Source organism: Tamandua tetradactyla, chromosome 17, assembly GCF_023851605.1.
Source record: "Tamandua tetradactyla isolate mTamTet1 chromosome 17, mTamTet1.pri, whole genome shotgun sequence".
Classification (NCBI taxonomy): Eukaryota; Metazoa; Chordata; class Mammalia; order Pilosa; family Myrmecophagidae; genus Tamandua; species Tamandua tetradactyla.
Genome location: NC_135343.1, coordinates 82,178,430 through 82,198,520, shown reverse-complemented (window position 1 = coordinate 82,198,520; position 20,091 = coordinate 82,178,430). Strand labels below are relative to the sequence as shown.

The following is a 20,091-nucleotide window of genomic DNA, read 5'->3' as shown; positions in this document are numbered from 1 at the left end:
ATACAAGTGTTAACCGTTAAGCTTGGTGATTCATAAAGCATGTTACATATATTCATGATATTTTATTGCTTTCTTAATTGTATTTTCTTTAGTAAGTTTGATTTTATTTCCCCTAACTCTTTGGCTCTATTTTCTAACCTTTGAGTCCTTTCTCTGGCTTACCAGGACAAGGTACTGTTGTAGGATTTGAACAGCAGTGCATATGATAGTAGGTTTCATTGTTTAAATGGAAGATATATTTCTGAGATTTTTCTGGTTTTGTACAGCTTTTTTTCTCTTTAAGCTTCTGCATTTTAGGTAATTTTCTTATATTGTATCTTTCATTGAATTAATATATGATATTCTTTTTCTGCTGTTAAAGGAAAATTTTGCAGTCATAGAGGTAATTTCTTGCTTTGTGTGTACATTTTTATACTGTTGTATTTTTCAAATTTTATGTCATTTTGATTAAATAGCTTTAGACTGAGCATTTGCATGTGGTATATGGTAAACTTTTTCTTATGTGCGTCCTTTTAACCATAACTTTATTATCTGGTTCTGAAAGGACTGAAGTAAATTATGTGTGTTTGTAGTACCATTTCTTGGACATTGCAAGATCTGGTCAGGTCTGCTGAATCATGGTGGACACATTTAATTGTCTTTTATTTAATTCTGTGTTTAGTATATTAGAAATTTTTTTGAAAATTGATCAACCATGCTTACAATCAAGATTTTGATTATTCAGAACACCTACTTTATACATTGTTGGTTAATGGAAAATTTAGTGCAATTCTTACTCTGGTTGAATGCCATGTTACAGATAGTTCCTTTTCCCTCTATATTTGATTAACAGTGTATGTCTGTCTTGGAAGGTTATTGAAGAAATTGAAGAAATGATGCAAGAATCGCCGGACCTAGAAGATGATGAAACCCCCATACAGTCAGATCGGCTTTCCATGCTTTCCCAGGAAATTCAAACCCTTAAAAGATCTAGTACAAGCAGTTATGAAGAAAGTAAGAAACCCTACTTAAATCAGTGCTCTTTGGGCTTTTTATAAATATCTAGCATATTGTCAGACTGTCCCCAGAGAGCTTTGATTCACACCACTGTTATGCGCTGTCCCCCAGCCTTTCAGTAATGCGCCTGAGCATATTTTGTTGTTGCTCAGGGACTATGTCACCGTCACCTCCAAACCGCATTGCCTACCATGATGTATGATGTAGATTACTCAGTAGTTATTTGTTGGAAATATTGAGTGGGTGAATCTAATCTGTTAATTCCTGTCTGTACAAAGACTTGTCTTCTGCGTCCCGGTGAAGACTTTTGGGAACCATGGCTCTCTTTGCTGTACATGAGAATAATGGACTATAAAAACTCTATTATTGATTATCATGAAAAATTTCCGAATAATTAGAACCATCCCTTGATGACCCTGAGGCTGCCTGCGGAGTGTCATCTCATCACCGCCGTGTGGCTGGCCTCCTCCTTGAATGCACAGTAGTGGGCCCTTATCTTTCAGCTCATGCTGTCACCTAGTTTTGTCTTCATGGTATGACCAGAGCTCTGAAGTTGACTTGCCCACATCCCTTTGGGTTGTTCTAAAGCCACTTTGATTTGTGTGGCTTCCTTCCAACGTCTGGAAGGTCTCTGGATAGGCTGAATCCCTTCGGAGGTCTGATTTGACCCTATCGCCCTAGCTGTGGCCTCAGCATCGTTGAATCTCACGTGAGGGCAGGTGCTGAGAGAAAGCTGGAATGCAGTTATGGGCACTATTTTTCCCTTTCCTCTTCCCGGTCTTGAACAGAATTCACACAATGGGCTCACGTGATTATGTTTTCAGTTTCCTCTCCCTTCACGCGTGTGCCAGAACCCTGCTAAACTGCTTGCAGTTACTTGTCAGCAAGTAGTTTGTGTACTTTCCCTCTGCTTTTGTGTTTGTTCTTTTCCTTGTACAAGCTTTTCCAGTCTTGACTGGAGTACTATTCATGGAATGATTGATTTAGACAAGTAGAAAATTCTGTTATACTTCTTAGCCATTTGAGAAGTGACTTTTCCCACCTGCCTCTGCTCAGACCTGCCCACCAGAGGCTTCAGGATTCTGAGATCACAAACAGTGAATTTAATTGCTTAGAATAGGATTTTTGTTCTTTGGCATAAAACACCCTGTTGTCTTCTCTTGAAACATTTTTGTCTTAGTGTCTCGTGTCTTTTGTTTTTGGTCACAGGAGTAAAAAGGCTCTCAGTGTCTGAATTAAATGAACTCCTGGAAGAAATTGAGACCACTATTAAGGATTACTCTGAAGAGCTGGTACAGCAGTTGGCCCTGCGAGATGAACTCGAGTTTGAAAAGGAAGTGAAAAATAGCTTTATTTCTGTTCTGATCGAAGTGCAAAACAAACAGAAAGAGCACAAAGAAGCAGCCAAAAAGAAAAAGAAGCTCAAAAATGGCAGCTCTCAGAATGGCAAGACCGAGAGAAGTCATATTCCTGGCACAGTAAGTGGTGCTTTGCAGGGGGCCCTGCAACCGGGCACGGGTTCTGGGGTGCTCTTGGCACCCAACCCTGCGCTGTGTCTGGCAGGTCGTACACTGGGAGCGGTGCTGTCCTCACTGCAGCACCGAGCAGATCCTGTCCAGGAGTACCCCATGCTCAGTTGCTTTAGAATCATGTTTTCTTGATGAGGGTTATAAAGCATCTCTGAATAACATAGTTAAGGGAGCAAAGTAGAAGGAAGAGGGAGGGAGAGAAGAACATCTTAAAGAGAAGTAGCTTTAGCAAGTGACCATTTTCATATATTAAAATGTTAATAGTGGTTATTTATCTCCCACCAGTAGGCTTAAGGACGGCTTCATTTTCTTCTTTTTGCTTATCCATAGTAACAAATTAAAAAGGGATGTACTTAGAAATAGTAGAACTGTGTTGAGCCCAAAGGCACTGGTTGATTTGTAGCCAGGTTCCTCCCGATTTATCAGTGAGGTTAGAATGTGGGGATGTTGAGCCGGTGATGTGCCATTAGCCATTTGACCTCAAGTTTGGCAGACTGAAATATTACTGGCTGCTGGAAACAAGTTTAGAGTCTTTGGATCTTTGACCCTTCATATAAAGTTTTTTATTTTCTGCTTTCTCATTTTTCTTAAGTGATCCTGTTCATTTCACTCGACCAAACTTCATCATAAGCATTAGTAATTGTGTATAAGAGATGCATGTCCTTATTGATCTTATGGCCATGCAGCTTTCTTTGACCAGTTGAGGCCTTGATTATTGCCAAATTGATGATGGTCAGGGAAAGGGATTCGTTTCCATGCCTTTTCAGATTCATGATATTGAAAACATGTAATACAAATTACCATAAATTGGCCATTTTTTTGTAATAATATAAATCCTGACATTGATTAAATCTTGATTTATTTTTTCTAAAGAATACTTACCAGAGATTTCCTGAACCATGCTCTGATGGAATCCGAGAAAGAAAATTCAGATCTTGGGCTGCTGGGCCATTTATGCACTCATCAAACAAAAAGAATCTTAACAGTTAACACACTCATTTACTGTTATTGACCTGTGAGTAAATTGACACTCTCTTAGTGGAATCCCATTTGTACATAGCTAGAAAGAACATAGTGTATAAACTGACTTTGAAAAAATTCTTAGATACAGTACCAAAGTATTTTTGAGAAATGGCAGTATTGATTAAGGAAAAAAAAACTAGTACAATCCCAGAAACTTTGCTTAAAATATCAGCAGCGGTATTTTATATTTGCATCATACCTCATATTTAAAAATTGCACCCTTTAATTAAATTGCCCTATTATATACAAGTGTGAGTAAATACAGTGCTTTCTTAAAAAGCTGTACTGTGGTTGATAATTTTTGGATATTTGCCTTTAGAGATTACATGTAAGCCTTCCATTTATTGGTGCTAAGACGTGGCAGCAGAAAATAAATTTATCTTTAGAGTGATTTAAAGGCTTTTTGTAATTCCCATATAAAAAGGATTAGTGTGGTGAATCCATTGTATAATATTACATGGCATTTATATTGAGAATTGGATTTGGCAAGGCAAAATTAGGACTTATATCAACCTTCATTTTTTTGTCTAAAATAGATTCATAGTGATAGTAAATTTTTTCACAATGTCTGGACTTCTGGAATTGCTTCTACAGTCCTGATCTCTTTGTCTCAGCATCTGTGATTAGATCAGTGGTGCCACTGCTGCCCTCATGGTCTAGTTCTCTATTTTTCCTTAAGTCTAAAATGCTGGAGATGTGCCACCTTACCTGCGATACAAGCAGCCTGAAACCTGTAATTCTAGAAATAGTGTTAGGTCACTCAAAGACCCTAAAATGAAATGGCCATTTGGACAAACAGATCCCAAAAGTTAATACTTTCCCAGCACCTTTTATGTAATGTGCTCTTTTGGGAAAGCCTGATCTGTGTAAGTCAGCTATCATCAGTGCTACAAATTTCTAAAAAATGGTGACCTTCTGTCACTAGAACTGATATTTTCTTACAGATGTCATGTGCTGTCTGTTTTTCCAGTAATAATAGTCATGTTTTTTCCTTAGACATTTTGTCCTATTAGTAGAGCTTGGACTTTCTTCCTTAAGCTCAGAATAAGTTGATTGATTGAAACGAAACATCCATTTGTAGTTGGTGTAACACTTTAACCATAAATTACCAACTTCTCTTTGGTCTAAAGATAATTCAGTGGAATATCTGGGTGAGAACAGAGCAGACTTAAACTCTGTAGGTGCTTTAATTTTGGAGTTAAACTTTCATTACAGTGAAAAAATAAGGGGCTCAGGGATGCTATTTAGAGCATTCAAAAAATTTTCAGTGGCACATGAGAAATACTATTAAATATTAAAGAAAACATTGAATGTCTTATAAAAGTGAAATGTTTTCTGGATTTGAATTTCAGTTTTTGAAATATTCTGTTACATATCGGGTAAAATAAAGCAGTATTCATTCATCCAGCAGATGTCTGTTTGCGTGCCTTCTTTGTGCCAGGCACTGTCCAAGATCCAGTGGTAAACAGAACAGGCGAGGCCCACGCCCTCCTGAATGAGGGCGACCTCTTGAGCAGGAAAGGAAATAAGCAGGTAAAGTCCTGTCAATAGATAGTGTAGTTTCAGGTGGTGAAAAATCCCACAGAGAAAGCAGAAGACTGGGGAAGGTGGTCGAGTGCAACGCTGCTGGGAAGCTGTTTCAGGCGGCTTGGCGGGAATGGGCCACCCTGGGCAGGCTGGAGCAGTAGGCTGCTGTCTGGGGAGTGAGGCTGTAGGGAGCAGAAGGCTCTCTGTCTTCCTTGTCCTGGTGTGTAGGGTCTGGAGAACCTGGGAGGGTGGGGCTGTGGTGGGGAGAGACTGTCTGCATTTCTTTGAATTGACCATGCTGTTTCCGGCCTTGGAGCATCCGTCTGCCGCTCCTTTTGCTTGGAATGGCCTCTCACCACTTCCCCTGTCTGGAGGATTTAAAAAAAAATTTAAACTCACATTTCAAAATCATGATCAAACATTGTCTTCCTCTCTTAGAAGCTTTTCTGATGACTCTTCCCCAGGGCAGAATTGACCGTTCTTTCCTTCCTCTGGGCTTGCGGTTATCCTTTAACTATTTCTGTTCGTACTGTCAGCCATATCGCAATTTTTGTTTTCATGTGTCTCTGTTATGGTTCCCTAAGGATAAGGTATTTCTTCATATCCTCAGTTCCAACATTAGATGCCTAATAAATGTTTGTTGAATAGATATGTAAACGAATGATAAACTTGATCTGTATTTCTATCTTGGACCTTTCTGCCAGGTGCTAAACCTGGAAGACTGACCAGTATGTTGGTTAAGAGATTTGGATTAAGACCTATGTTTGAATCCTGGTCGTGCCACTAAATATATACATACACTGAGTTTGGGAAGAGATAAAATGAAGTAATGCATGCAAGACTGTCATATATACCTTGAGTAAATGCTATTTCATGTCCAATACTCAGCTACACATTTCCCCTTAGGTAGCACATAGAAATCTGAAATTTTTCCTATCAAACCAAAACTATCATTTTCCTATAGTTGAATGTTCTCTGATAATTCTTCTGTTGGTGAGTAAGTCTACCTACTCATCAGAAGTGGTAGAATCGCTAGATCTAAGAATAAACAGTTCTAAAGGGTTTTTAAACAACCAGCTTTTCAGTTATCCTTTAGAAAAATAATCCAATAATAGTATAGGAGAATGAACATTTCCCCAGACCTCCCACAAACAATAATGATTATCAGCCTTTTGAATATATACTGATATGATAGGCAAACAAGAGTATGATCTGTTGACTGTTTGTATTTCTTCTTTTGTGAGTTGCCCATTGTATCATACTTGAGATGTTTTTGCCCATTTCTTTGTGTGAGTGCACGCACTTCTAATATTACAGCACCACACTGGGTGGTACTCATTGGCTTGCATGTGCTCTCTGCATGAGTGCAGGCTTCTCAGAGACTCGTTCACATGACTTCCCTGGCAGCTTCCCTAATTTCTGACACTTTGCATATCACTTAATAAATGCTTGTTGAGTTGAAACTTCACTATAAATGTGTTAAATTCCAGAGGACTTGGATTTTGTGGTATTTGAATGATTCGTGTTTTGTTAAAGATGGTTGTGTGTGTGTGTGTGTGTGTGTGTGTGTGTGTGTGCATGCATGTTATGTGCACCAGTTTTTGTTGCTTTTTTTTTTTGTCTGTATCAAATTTCACAGGGGCCATTGAATTTCAGGGGAGTTCACGGGACTCAAAGAACAAGTTGAAGTACAGCAGATATTTTAATGTAAAGAACAAGCTGAAGTACAGCAGATATTTTAATGTAGACATTCATCTAGTTATCTGAAACTGTGAGGACATTATTACTTATCTGCTTAGTAAACTTAAGCAGATGAAAATGGACATGCTTGTTCTCTGAGAATCCAGTAATGTCTTTGAATTAAAGGGTACTCTAAGGTTTCTTATTCTCGACTATTCTTGAGGCGATAGGGATCTCTGATATCTTTTCTGTTCACCATATCACATTGAACTTCCACGAGAGAGAGTTCTAGTGAGTTATGCTCACCACCAGCAGAAATATGTAACTGTTTCATTCTAACCTGGAAAAGTTTTATTCTGAAAATATTTGCAAGTTTAGCAATCGGTGACCAATGGGTAAGGGAAGAAACAAGAATCTTTGCTGTAGAAAGACTCATATAACACTGATTTACTGCTTTTGGGGGAGGTTTGGGTACATAATTGCTCCATAGTGGGAGAGCTAGAACTTGTATGATGGATACTCTTTCTGTGCATATATTCTTTCACAGATAATGCTGCTTCCTCTGTCTTCACGACTCACCTAATTCATATCATAACTAATAGCCCATCTGCTTTGTGTCCTGTGTACATGCAAAAATACCCCAGTGATAGTTTTTCATTTAATCTTGACCAAAGCTGATGTTCTAGTTTGCTAGCTGCTGGAATGCAACACACCAGAGATGGATTGGCTTTTAATAAAAGGGGATTTATTTTGTTGGTTCTTCAGAGGAAAGGCAGCTAACTTTCCACTGAGGTTCTTTCTTATGTGGTAGGCACAAGATGGTCTCTGCTGGTCTTCTCTCCAGGCCCCTGGGTTCCAACAGCTTTCCCCGAGGTGACTTCTTTCTGCATCTCCAAAGGCCTGGGCTGAGCTGCGAGTGCTGAGAAGAGGAATGCTGAGCTGTTTAGGCTGAGCTATATTGCGCTCTCTCATTTAAGCACCAGCCAATTAAGTCAAACGTCACTCATTGCAGCAGACACGCCTCCTAGCCGACTGCAGATGTAATTAGCAACAGATGAGATTCACGTACCATTGGCTTGTGTCCACAGCAACAAAACTAGGTATGTTCACCTGGCCAAGTTGACAACTGAATCTAACACATGTACCACCCGAAAGTGGACAGCTGCAGCATTACAACCCCTTTCTGGGGTGTCCTTGAAGGACAGTGGTGAGGGGAAATCCTCCCAGTGGGCAGAACTTCGAGCAGTGCACCTGGTTGTTCATTTTGCTTGGAAGGAAAACTGGCCAGAGGTGTGTTTGTATACTGACTCATGGGCTGTTACTAATGGTTTGGCTGGATGGTCAGGAACTTGAAAAGACCATAATTGGAAAATTGGTGACAAAGAGGTCTGGGGAAGAAGTATGTGGATAGACCTTTCTGAGTGGGCTAAAAACATGAAGATATTTGTGTCCCATGTGAATGCACACCAGAGGGTGAATTCAGCAGAGGAAGATTTTAATAATCAAGTGGATAAGATGACCCGTTCTGTGGATACAAGTCAGCCTCTTTCCCCAGCAGCTCCTGTCATTGCCCAATGGGCTCATAAACAAAGTGGTCATGGTGGTAGGGATGGAGGTTATGCATGGGCTCACCAACATGGACTTCCACTCACCAAGGCTGACCTGGCTACAACCACTGCTGAGTGCTCAATCTGCCAGTAGCAGAGACCCACACTCAGTCCCCAATATGGCACCATTCCCTGAGGTGACCAGCCAGCTATATGGTGGCAGGTTGATTACATTGGACCATTCCCTTCATGGAAGGGACAGTGATTTGTTCTAACTGGAATAGACACATACTCTGGATATGGGTTTGCTTTCCCTGCACGCAATCCTTCTGCCAAAACTACTATCCGTGGGCTTACAGAATGCCTTATCCATCGTCATGGTATTCCACATAGCATTGCTTCGGATCAAGGAACACACTTCACAGCAAATGAAGTGCGGGAATGGGTGCATGCTCATGAAATTCTCTGCTCTTACCATGTTCCCCATCATCCAGAAGCAGCTGGATTGATAGAACGGTGGAATGGCCTTTTGAAAATTCAATTACGGTGCCAACTAGGTGGCAAAAACTTGAAAGGCTGGGGTAATGTTCTCCAGGAAGCTGTGTATGCTCTGAATCAGCGTCCACTGTATGGTGATGTTTCTCCCATAGCCAGGATCCATGGGTCCAGGAACCAAGGGGTGGAAATGGGCGTAGTACCACTCACTATTACTCCTAGTGATCCACTAGGAAGATTTTTGCTTCCTGTCCCTGCTACCCTGAGTTCTGCTGGTCTACAGGTTTTAGTTCCAAAACGGGGTGTGCTTCCTCCAGGAGAAACAACAATACCACTGAACTGGAAGTTAAGATTGCCACCTGGTCACTTTGGACTACTTATGCCTCTGGATCAACACACCAAGAAGGGGATTACATTATTGTCTGGGGTAACTGACCCTGACTATCAGAAGGAAGTAGGACCGCAACTACATAATGGAGGTAAAGAAGAGTTTTCTTGGAATATAGGAGATCTCCTGGGGCGTCTATTAGTACTACCATGCCCTGTGATTAAAATCAATGGAAAACTGCAACAACACAATCCAGGCAGGACTACTAATGGCTCTGAAACTTCAGGAATGAAGGTTTGGGTCACCCCACCAGGCAAAGAACCACGGCCAGCTGAAGTGCTTGCTGAGGGGAAAGGGAACATGGAATGGGTAGTGGAAGAAGGTAGTGATAAATATGAACTTCGACCACGTGATCAGTTACAGAAACGAGGACTGTTATGCTGTTTTGTTTGTGTTATACTATTTAAGTTGTAAGATATCAAGTTTAAGAATGAATGTTGCCCAAGGATTTACACCCTATTCTGGAGAGATTTAATGTGTTTCCAGTTATATGCAGGACAGTTGTGTATTGTCAGGTAAAAGAAAAAATGTGTGCTTATTTGTTTTCATTTGGAGATTAAGTATGGTTTAAGGTGATATATATATAGGTGCCAAGTTGACAAGGGGTGGACTGTCATGGTTAGGGACACATGTCAACTTGGCCAAGTTGTGGTACCTGTTTATCTGATTGGGCAAGCGCTGGCCTGTCTGTTGCAATGAGAACATTTCATAGGATTAGGTCATGAGCACGTCAGCTGCATCCACAGCTGATTCCATTTGTAATCAGCCGAAGGGGAGTGTCTTCTGCAATTAGTGATGCTAAATGTAATCATGGGAAGCCTTTTAAGGAGGACTCAGAGGAGACAGGTTCCATTCCTGCTTTGGCTGGTGAGCCTCTCCTGTGGAGTTCATCCAGGCCATACATCGGAGTTGTCGGCTTCGCAGCCTGCCCTGCGGATTTTGGACTCTGCATTCCTGCGGTCACGTGAGACACTTTTGTAAATTTTATATTTGCAAGTGTTCCCTGTTGATTCTGTTTCTCTAGAGAACCCTAACTAATACATCTGACTTTAAGAGAAGTTTATTTTTATTTAGGTAGTTACTTTTCAATCACCCTGACATTTTCCTAATTTATCTCAGATCTAAGCCTAGAAGAAACTTTTTTGATATATCTGCTTGAAGTTGGGGATTATGTTTAAAAGAAACACAAACCTGACTTTTTAATTTGGAATTTTCTAATCATAACATTTGCTAAGATGATTTAGGCCAGGGAATGGCAAGGCAAATTACTGCCCAAGGGCCGAATCCAGCCCTCTGCCTATTTTAGAAAGTTTTGTTGTAATACAGCCGTGCCCTTTCATTTGTATATTACTTACGGCTGTTTTCATACTGTAAGGACAGAGCTGAGTAGTTGTGACAGAGGCCAGGTGGTCCTCTAATCCTAAACTGTCTGTTGGCTGACCCTTTACAGAAACAGCTTGCCACTTGTGCCAGTTTGGATCCATTGTGGATCCCGGAAAAGTTATATCATTTAATTCTCTTTCAGTATTGCTGGGTGGGACCTTTCTGATGGTTTCCATGGAGATGTGTCTCCCTCCATTCAAGGTGGGGTTGCTTACTGGAGCCCTTTATGAGGGAAGCATTTTGGAAAAAGCTTTAGAACCTGCACAGCCAGAGACCTTTGGAGATGCAGAAGGGAAAGGCCCCTGGTGGAGCTTCACGAAACAAGAAGCGAGGAGAGAAAGCTAGCAGATGTCGCCATGTGCCCTTCCAGCTGAGAGAGTAACCCTGAACTTCATCAGCCTTTCGTGAGTGAAGGTAACCTCTTGTTGGTGTCTTAATTTGGACATTTTCATTGCCTTGCCTTAATTTGAACATTTTCACAGCATTAGAATGGTAAACTTGCAACTTAATAAATTCCTCTTTTTAAAATGTCATTCCATTTCTGGTATATTCCGGCAGCTTGCAAACTAGAACACTACCCCTGACTTAAAACTTGAGTAAAATGAGAAATTTGGGAGAGAAAATGGAATGTGAATTCCATTTAAGTGAGTTTGTGTAGTTGTAAATGTCACTACACTGTGTCTAAAATTTATTATAAATGTTGCCCTTTTTTATCCAAAGGTCATTTTGAGCTGTTCTTCTCCCCAGATGGTGATATCTTGGCCACTCTTTCTAGAAGACACCCACCTAGCAGCAGACCATTTTTTAAAATTGTTTTTTCTTTTTTAGCAGCAGACCTTTGCTTTTATGTGTATCAGATTCCCGGTCGCTAGGTGAAGAGAGCCAGCATGTAGGCCATTGGTCTGAAGATTTGGGGAGATATAAACAGAATAAAGTTGTGGGCTTGGGCGCCCTTATTTATAACATAGTGATAAAAGGTAGTTTTAAAAGAAGGGGGCTTTTAATATATTTTATTTTTCCGTTTTCTAAATAGTGGTGTTCAAGAGCATAAATACTGAGCTGTACATATTCTTAAATGTAAAAATGAGCACATTTTCAGCAATATCAACAATAATTTGTTGGTCGTATTTGACAATATTTCCTTTTTTTTTCTTCCTATTGCAAAGAGCATTTCCTAGAAATTAGTGTTAGGACCCTAAAACGGAAGATTATTGTAGGGCGGCAAAAACCTTGGACATGTCCTGTTTATTGTTTTAGAACTGATTTGAACCTATTGCTTTGCTAATTCAAGAAGATACTAATTGCTCTTCTAAAATTATAAAATTTCTCAGATATTTCCCATGTGACTTGGGACAGACCTAATTTTAAAGAGACCCATTATCCACAAATGCAGATATTCCTGCCTGTCTGTACTTTAGGAGAGGACAGTTTCTTCTCATTGGTTGACCGTTAGATGGCCATGGGGGGGGGCGATTGTTTTGTCAGCAGAGTTCCTTATGACCTTCTCGGGGAAGTAATCTTACCACTGCTGTGGATCTCCAGATTATAACATGATTTCTTTTTAATTTTTAAATTTCTATTGCTATAACATGTACACAACATACTGTTCCATTTAAACCCCATTTCAACCACTTGAAGGTGTGCGTTCCACTGTTGTTAATTACATTTGCCATGTGGTGCTATCATTAGCGTTGTCCAATTCCAAAACTTTTCCATCACCCCAAGAATTTGGTACCCATTAAGCATTAGCTCCTCTCCCACACCCACCCCTGATAACCTGTAATTGTCTTTCTGTCTCTGTGAATTTGCATGTTCTAGTTTTTTCCTGTAAGTGAGCTCATCTAATATTTGTCCTTGCAGTGCTGTACTTTTTAGAATGGAAAACTGTAAATTATTTATTATTACAGTCTGTACTATTTTTTTTTTATGATCTTTGAGAGATCTGTATCACAAAGCAATTTATAAGTTTAAATTAATTTGGGTTTTGGTTTGCTAAAACTGCCTGAATGCAATATGGCTTTTATAATGGGGATTTATTAGCTTACAAATTTATAGTTCTAAGGTCATGAAAATGTCTGAATTAAGGCATCAACAGGATGATACCTTCTCTGAAGAAAGGCTGCCGGCATCTGGGACACCTCTGTCATGTGGGAAGGCACCTGGCCAGTGTCTCCTGCTCCCTCTCTCTGGTGTTTCATTGCTTTTAGCTTCTGGCTTTAGTGGCTTCCTCTCCCAGCTCCTCCGGGAGCTTTCTCTCTAAGCTCCCTTGGCTTCATCTCCTTTATCCTCTCATAAAGGACTCCAGGAAAAGTGAAACACACCTTGAAGGGCTGGGTCACATCTCAGTTGAAATAACCTCATGTAAAGGTCCCACGCACAGTAGGTCTGCACCCACAGGAGTGGATTAAAATAACATGTCCTTTTTGGGATATATAAAAGTTTCAAACCACCACAGTCTGTTTATTGTGGTTTATTTTTAAAAAGTTAGCTCATGAATTATTCGAGATGCAGAACACATATATGTTATGTAAGTTAATATTACCTGGAACAATATATGTGACCACCAGTTCTTGATATTTTACCATTATCCACTGTTTGTTTTCCACGGTGGTTCCTTGCAGTTAGACTGCTAATGGTGTAGTTTCATGACCCGGCAATTAATGCACCAAAACCAGTCATCTGTTCTTAAGAAAGTCATGCTTTCTTAGAGAGGTGCTTGTAAACATAGGAGAAGTCCATGTAAAAGTCATAACAATACCAGGAAATTGTATTCTTATCATGTACTAGAGTATCTGTTGTATCCAGAAATAATTTATAAAATTACCAAGATTAGCTAGTTTACTCTCTTTTTAGTGGCTTTGAAAATGTTTGGCAATACTTAATTTAATTTCTTAGTAAATGTCAAATTACATAAAACTTCAGAACTTGAGATACATAAGTTCAATTATTTGATTCTGTATTAGGGTTCTCCAGGGAAAAAGAACCGATGGGAGATATCTGTAAATGTTATGAGATTTTATAAAATTTTCATGCAACTGTGGATTTGCATGAGTCCAGATTCTCTAAGGCTGTAAATTGGGAACTCTGCTAAGGGTTTCAGTGGGTTCCCCAGGAGAAGCTGGCGAGCTGAAGGAGAGATGAAAACTCTCTCTTCTGACTGCTGAATCAGCACTTCTTTTAAAGCCTTTAACTGAAGCGATGAAATATCACTCGTTGTCAAAGGTGGCCTCCTCAGTTGGCTGTAGATGTAATCAGCCATAGATGAGGTCAACTTAATGAAGGTTTAAATCTGTGAAATATCCTCACAAGAACAGCTAGGCCAGTGTTTGCTTGACCCAACAACTGGGCACCATTACTTGGCCACATTGACACATGAACCTGACCATCATAGATGCTAGTCCACTCCCCTCTAACTTTGAAAATCTTCACATTAACGCTTTGTGGCTCTGAGAGTGCACTTATAAAAATAGGAGTTTAATGTTCAGAATATTTTCCAAATACTTATTTGGTTTGGTATAATTCATATTTTCTAATTTACTTGTACCTGTTTTTTTGGGGAAAAATTTTTTTTGAGAATTGCATTCCTAATTACTTTGTAGTTTACATGAAGAGTTCATTCATTTGAGGAAGTATCAAAACATGCAAAATCAATTTTTATCTTAATTTTTATTTGAATATTTTTACTTTGTAATTTTTTTACATTTGACTATTTTTTGCATTTTATATTTTTCATGTTTTGATAATTTTGAGAAGGAATTTAAATCATTAAAAATTAAACTACGTCCTATAAATTAACAATCATATTCAAACTGTTGAGAATAATGTGAAGTATAAAGACAATTAATTACGTTTTAATTTCACTTTCTTTTGAACTCTTGAGTGTAAAAAATAGTAATGGAGGTAGATTACAATAGGAGTTAGAAATAGATGAAAAGCACCCCTTAATTGCTTTTTCTAGCCTGTTTTCTGACACTGAGCTTTTATATTGACATTTTTAAAAGGTTTCCTGGCTAGGTAGTGCTCCGTGCCAGTAGGTGCCGGATGAGCGGGAGAGAATCGTTTGGTAGTTGGAAGAGTCTGAATTTCCCCGCCTCCTTGTTGGGTTTGCTTTCCTCTGCTTTCTGAGATCACTTGAGCAGGTGGATATGCTGCGTGGAGGTGGCAGCGTAACCAGGACCCTCAAAAAGCGCTAACGGCCGCGGCGCTGTATCTGATCCGTGCTGCCTTTCAGTCTGTGGAGAGTTTTCTAACTCGACATTGTTCAGAGAGGCCTGGAGTTTGCTGAAGGTGTTACTTGCTTTCTGCTGAAACTTTCTGGGCTGCTTTCTCCGTTGAGTCTATTCTTCATGCTTAGTTCTTTGAGCTGGGGACTGTAATCAGAGATTTATTATTTCTCAGTGGCAGTTTTTTTTTTTTTAATGCCACGAGAACTTTAAATAAAAAACTTTAAAGTTTTTACTTTTCTGGAGAAAAGTAGTAAGGTTTGGTTGTTTCTCTTCTGGGAGATACATTTTAAAAAATTATTCTAGTTTTTTTTTTTTTTGTAGGAACATAGCCCAAACGTTTTTTTGAACATTTATGTTGTGCTGGGCACTTTGCTACGTGTTTCCCATGGATTATTTAATTTAATCCCTGGGTAACCTAATAAAACAGGCATTGTTATTACTGCCCTTTCATAATGGCTCAACTAGAGCTCCTAGAGCGCTGAGCTCAGGGACCCAGAGAAGGCGGAGGCGGGGATCCTGCGGTGGGCTGTCCTGTAACTACTGAGGACGTGGTGGGTGTGGATGAGAGGGTCTCATCTCATGTCCTTGCCTTCTTTCAGATTTTTATTTATTTTTTTTATCTTCCCCTCTCTTGTTTCTACTTTGTTGTCCCTGGTTTTGTGAGAAAGGCTTCCAGAGAGTGAGTGATTTTGAGACTTTTCGAGCATACCCATCCCAGGCTAGGAAGTGGTGATGCGGCAGCTGCCAGGGCTTCCTCAGGAGAAATGCTGCTCCTTCCTACTCCACGTTGTTTGGCATTTTGTCCGTATGCGGGAACAATAAAGCGAATGTTGTCCTGCTTAATCATCTGCCTGCCCATGAACGGGCTGACGGCACGAGTTCCATTCTGGGAAGGGCATTTTACTGAATTGCTACCTCCTTCGTTAGAAGAGTGAAAAAGGGAGGGATAGACTGCAAAATAACCTTAGACTCGCAGAATCTTGGCCAGCTCTTCCCTTTGTATTTGAAGACGTGAACTCTTTTCTTCACATTTGGAAATGGTAGGGTAAAGCTAAAACAGCTCATGGAAGCAGGATTGGGCTTTCCACTTACCTAATATCTTCGATGTTTATTTTCGTTAAACAGTAGCAAATTTTTATTTGATGTCCTTCATTTTGTTCAGAACCCATAACCCTGAGACTGATTTTTGTCCACACCTTGAGATATCTGTGGTGTTTTTACCTTGAGGAATGTGTAACAAAGAAACGATCCATTCCCTCCCTCCCTCTTTTTCTCCCTACTTATAAAATTTAAGCATAGAGAAAAACTTCCCTCTGACCCAGGTAAGCACTGAAAACACCACATCTGCCTTCAGAGGTTGTAAATCTAGTGTTTTTAAATGAGGTGATGTTTACTAAAAAGTAAATTTAATCTGTCTCTGAGGTTTCATCTTTTTTTTTTTTTTTTTTTTTTTTTTAAGAAAGGGAAACATTTTTAAACATTTTCTTGTTTTATTATATTTTGTTTGTTTGTTTGTTTTTTACATGGGCTGGGGCCGGGAATCGAACCGGGGTCCTCCGGCACGGCAGGCAAGCACTCTTGCCCGCTGAGCCACCGCGGCCCGCCGAGGTTTCATCTTTTTAAAAGTCATTTTAACTTCCAAAGGGTGTATTATTCTTTAGAGTTTATAGGGCAGTTGTTAAACAGAATCTGTTGTATGCTCTACAGATCTCTTTTCCTTTTCCTTCCTTGCCTCACTGCCTTAGTCTTTCTATTTCTGTATGCTTCTAATTCATTGATCTTCTATTTGCACTCTTTGTCATATGAGGCCAAGATTTTATATTTCTTACCTTGTTTTGTTGTTTTACAAACCACAACAACAAGATTTTATCTTGCTTTCATTAGTCGCATAAAAGTCCACTGAAGAACCCAAGATGAGGTTTCCAGAACCCAAGATGAGGTTTCCAGAAGTCCATTGTTTACTCCTTTGGCCAGTAACTTTATATCCTGTCATTTTGTCTGTCATCTGGTCACCCTCTGACTATTTTTGCCTTTTTTGCTCATACCTTCCCCCCCCCACCACCTCCTGCAAGAAGTCAAGAGGCCTCATGAGGTGGTGAAGACGTCTCAGGCCCTGTGCTCTTGAGCGCTGGTGGGCTTTGGGTTTGCAGTCTGGCCTGCACAAGCCCCTGGGAATGGAGAGGTGAATAAGGCGTGGTCTCCTCAAAATACACTCACATTATTGTGAGTCTCCTCAAAATACAAGACAGTGAAACAGTTGGAGTAGATGGCTCCGACCATGCCCTCTGCCTGCAGAGACCCGTCATTCCAGAGCACCTATATTGTAGCCTTCTGTGACATTTTTAGTCTTGTGTGTTGTGTGTGTGTGAGACTTAAATTGCCTTCTCAAAAAATGTGTTTTCTTAATGAGTCAGTTCATAGATTCGTAGAATTTGCAGATGATATGTAATCATCTATTTCACAGGTGAGGAAATAGTCTTGCCAGCTGAGTGACTTATGTCACAGTTAGTGGAAAAGCTGAGAGAGAAGGCACTTTCTGCTTTCTAATCCTACATTGTTCTTTCCAAGTTGGCTATTTATAATTTTTCTGGTTCCAAATACTTTTGATTGAGGTAGATTATTGAATTCATACACATATCTGTAAGTATTTCACCAATTTGAGTAGTACTTCCTGTTGAGTTTTTCAGGAATTTAAGCCAGTGACTATTGATCAAAGGCTTCCTCATGTCCTGAGGACTTTTTCCTTTGTGGGACATACAAAAGAAGGATGTGATGGCATTTCCACCTTTCAAGATTTTGAGAACTGAGCTGAATTTATGAAATATTAACCTAACCCAAATGTTCTTTTTTACCCTCTGCCTTTTTCTTTAGATTTTGTCTGCCTCCCATTTAAAATATTTTTTTGATTATCTTTATTTCTACTACTATCAGACAAATATGCTGGTCCCCAGTTATGTGCCAGGCATGGATGTTGAGGATGCAGAATAAATTCCAGTCCTCCAGCAGTGTGCTGCTTGTGGGGTGAGGATCCGAACGACAGACCATCCAATATAGGTTAATGCAGTGATTCTCAGCTAGGCCAGTTCTACCCCTACGAGACATCTGGCAGTGTCCGGAGACATTTTTGGTTGTCAGATCTGGATGTGGAAGGGGAGATGTTATTGGCATCCACATCAGGAGAGGCCAAGGATGCTGATAAACATCTGACAATGGAGAAGACAACCTCCACAGCAAAGAATTACCCAGCCCAAAGTGTCGGTAGTATCAGGGCTGAGAAACCCTGGTATAGTACGATGATTGCCGTATTCAAAACAGCTTCCATGTCTTGAGAGTCTTTTCATTGTGTGGGGACATTACCTTTAGCTTAATTTGGTGAAGGGGTCTGTGAAAGCTGAGCTGGATCCTGAGGAAGGAGAAGGAAAAAGGAGAGAATAGGCATACCACCCAGAAGTGGTATGTGTAGACCCCCAACAGTGACATCTGGGGACACACGTCCATTGTGGCTAAAGTTAGAAGGTGACAGATTAATAACTCGAGAAGAAGCTGTGGACATAGCAGAGTGGAAGCTAAAAAATGGATGGCCTCATGTGCCATGCTAGAGCATTTGGTCTTGATTTAAGGGCTCTAGAAAACCAAAATGGTGTCTTAAGTAGGGGAGTTATATGATCAGATTTGTCCTTTGAAGGCTAACCTCAGTGGTTTCAAGGAGAAGCGATCGGAAGAAGGCAGCTGGACGTTAAGATTAATCAACATTAAGTTGATTAAGAGGCTGCTGCAGTCAGACAGAAGACGAGCCAAGAATCTACAGTTGGGATGGAAAGTAATTGAATGGAGGAAATTTTTAGGAGGTTGAATGGATTGTCTGTGGGACCAGGAAAGGGAGGGATTAGGAGGTAGAGGGAGAGACAGGGTCACTGCAATTAAAAAAAAAAAAAAAAGATTGGGTGTTGGGGCGAATGGGACACACTCGGTAGTTACTGCTTCGCATCCTGCTGGGTAAGAATTGTAAGACCTGGTACGTGTGTACAGTGATGGTCACGGGTATTCCTTGGATGGCGGCTCTGCTGCTTGGTTTCATTCTTTTGGTTTTGTTCTCTGAGAGGATCTCCTTTGCGCATTGTTCTTTGTTGGTCAGGATGTGGGCATAATTCATGGTTCAGCTCAGATATCCCCTTCTCTGAGAGCTGTCCTCTGACCTGGAAAAAGTAGGGAGGTATCCAGTTTTTAACTGTCCTGTTGTAGTTATTGACAGGGTGTGTGTTGTCTGCAATGATTAGTTCATTTTACGTGCATTATCTGCAATGATCTAATTTCATTTGCTTTAGTTTTCTGCTCCCCTTGCACTGGGATCGAAGGTCATGAGGCTGGGAGGAGTCTTAGCTGATGTGTTCACTTTGGATCCCTAATACTAGAATTCTGTCTGGCTCAGTATATTCTGAAATTTTTTATTCAGGTAGAATTCACGTGACATAAAATTAACCATTTTAAAGTATACAGTTCAGTGACGAATAGTACCATCATAATTTTTGTGCAGCTACCACCTACCTCTGTCTACTTCCAAAACATTTTCGTTACCCCACACCCCCAAAAGCCCCGTACCAATTATGCAGAAACTCCCCGTTTTCCTCTTTTCCCAGCCCCTCAATAAATATATATGTTTGAAAGGGTGAATCAATGAATGAGTGATGTATAGACTACAGAAGGAGGAATAGTTTTTTTATTTTTTGTTTGTTTTTTTGATGGGGGAGAGGAAGTTGAATTCAGCTTTGGATTTGGCTCGTTTTAGGACTGTCCAGATGCAGGTGATAACTTGGCCATTAAGTAGGTGGGTCTGAAGCTCGGGAGAGAAGTCACAATAAAGATAGGTAACGTGTTCTGAGCTTTGACTACGTGTCAGACTTTGTTTTAAGCTCTTTACTGGTCTTTTTTTTTTTTTTTTTTTTTTTTTTTTTTTTTTTTTTTTTTTATTAACGGAAAGAAAAAAAAGAAATTAACACAACATTTAGAAATCATACCATTCTACATATGCACTCAGTAATTCTTAACATCATCACATAGATGCATGATCATTGTTTCTTAGTACATTTGCATCAGTTTAGAGGAACTAGCAACACAACAGAAAAAGCTATAAAATGTTAATATAAAGAAAAGAAATAAAAGTAGTAGTAATAGTAAAAAACAACAACAACAAACAAACCAACAAGCAAACAAAAACAAAAAAAAAACCCTATAGCTCAGATGCAGCTTCATTCAGTATTTTAACATGATTACTTTACAATTAGGTATTATTGTGCTGT

General features: G+C 39.9%; 1 protein-coding gene across 2 annotated transcripts in view; it reads left to right on the top strand.

Moving 5' to 3' along the window:
- FEZ2 (fasciculation and elongation protein zeta 2) overlaps nucleotides 1–20,091 on the top strand; it is a 62,621-nt gene that overhangs the window by 26,123 nt on the left and 16,407 nt on the right. For both annotated transcript variants that reach the window (XM_077135059.1, XM_077135058.1), the window contains exons 4-5: nucleotides 852–993; nucleotides 2,206–2,474. In XM_077135059.1, coding sequence (XP_076991174.1) covers nucleotides 852–993; nucleotides 2,206–2,474 — 411 coding nt within the window. The remainder of the gene's footprint in view (nucleotides 1–851; nucleotides 994–2,205; nucleotides 2,475–20,091) is intronic.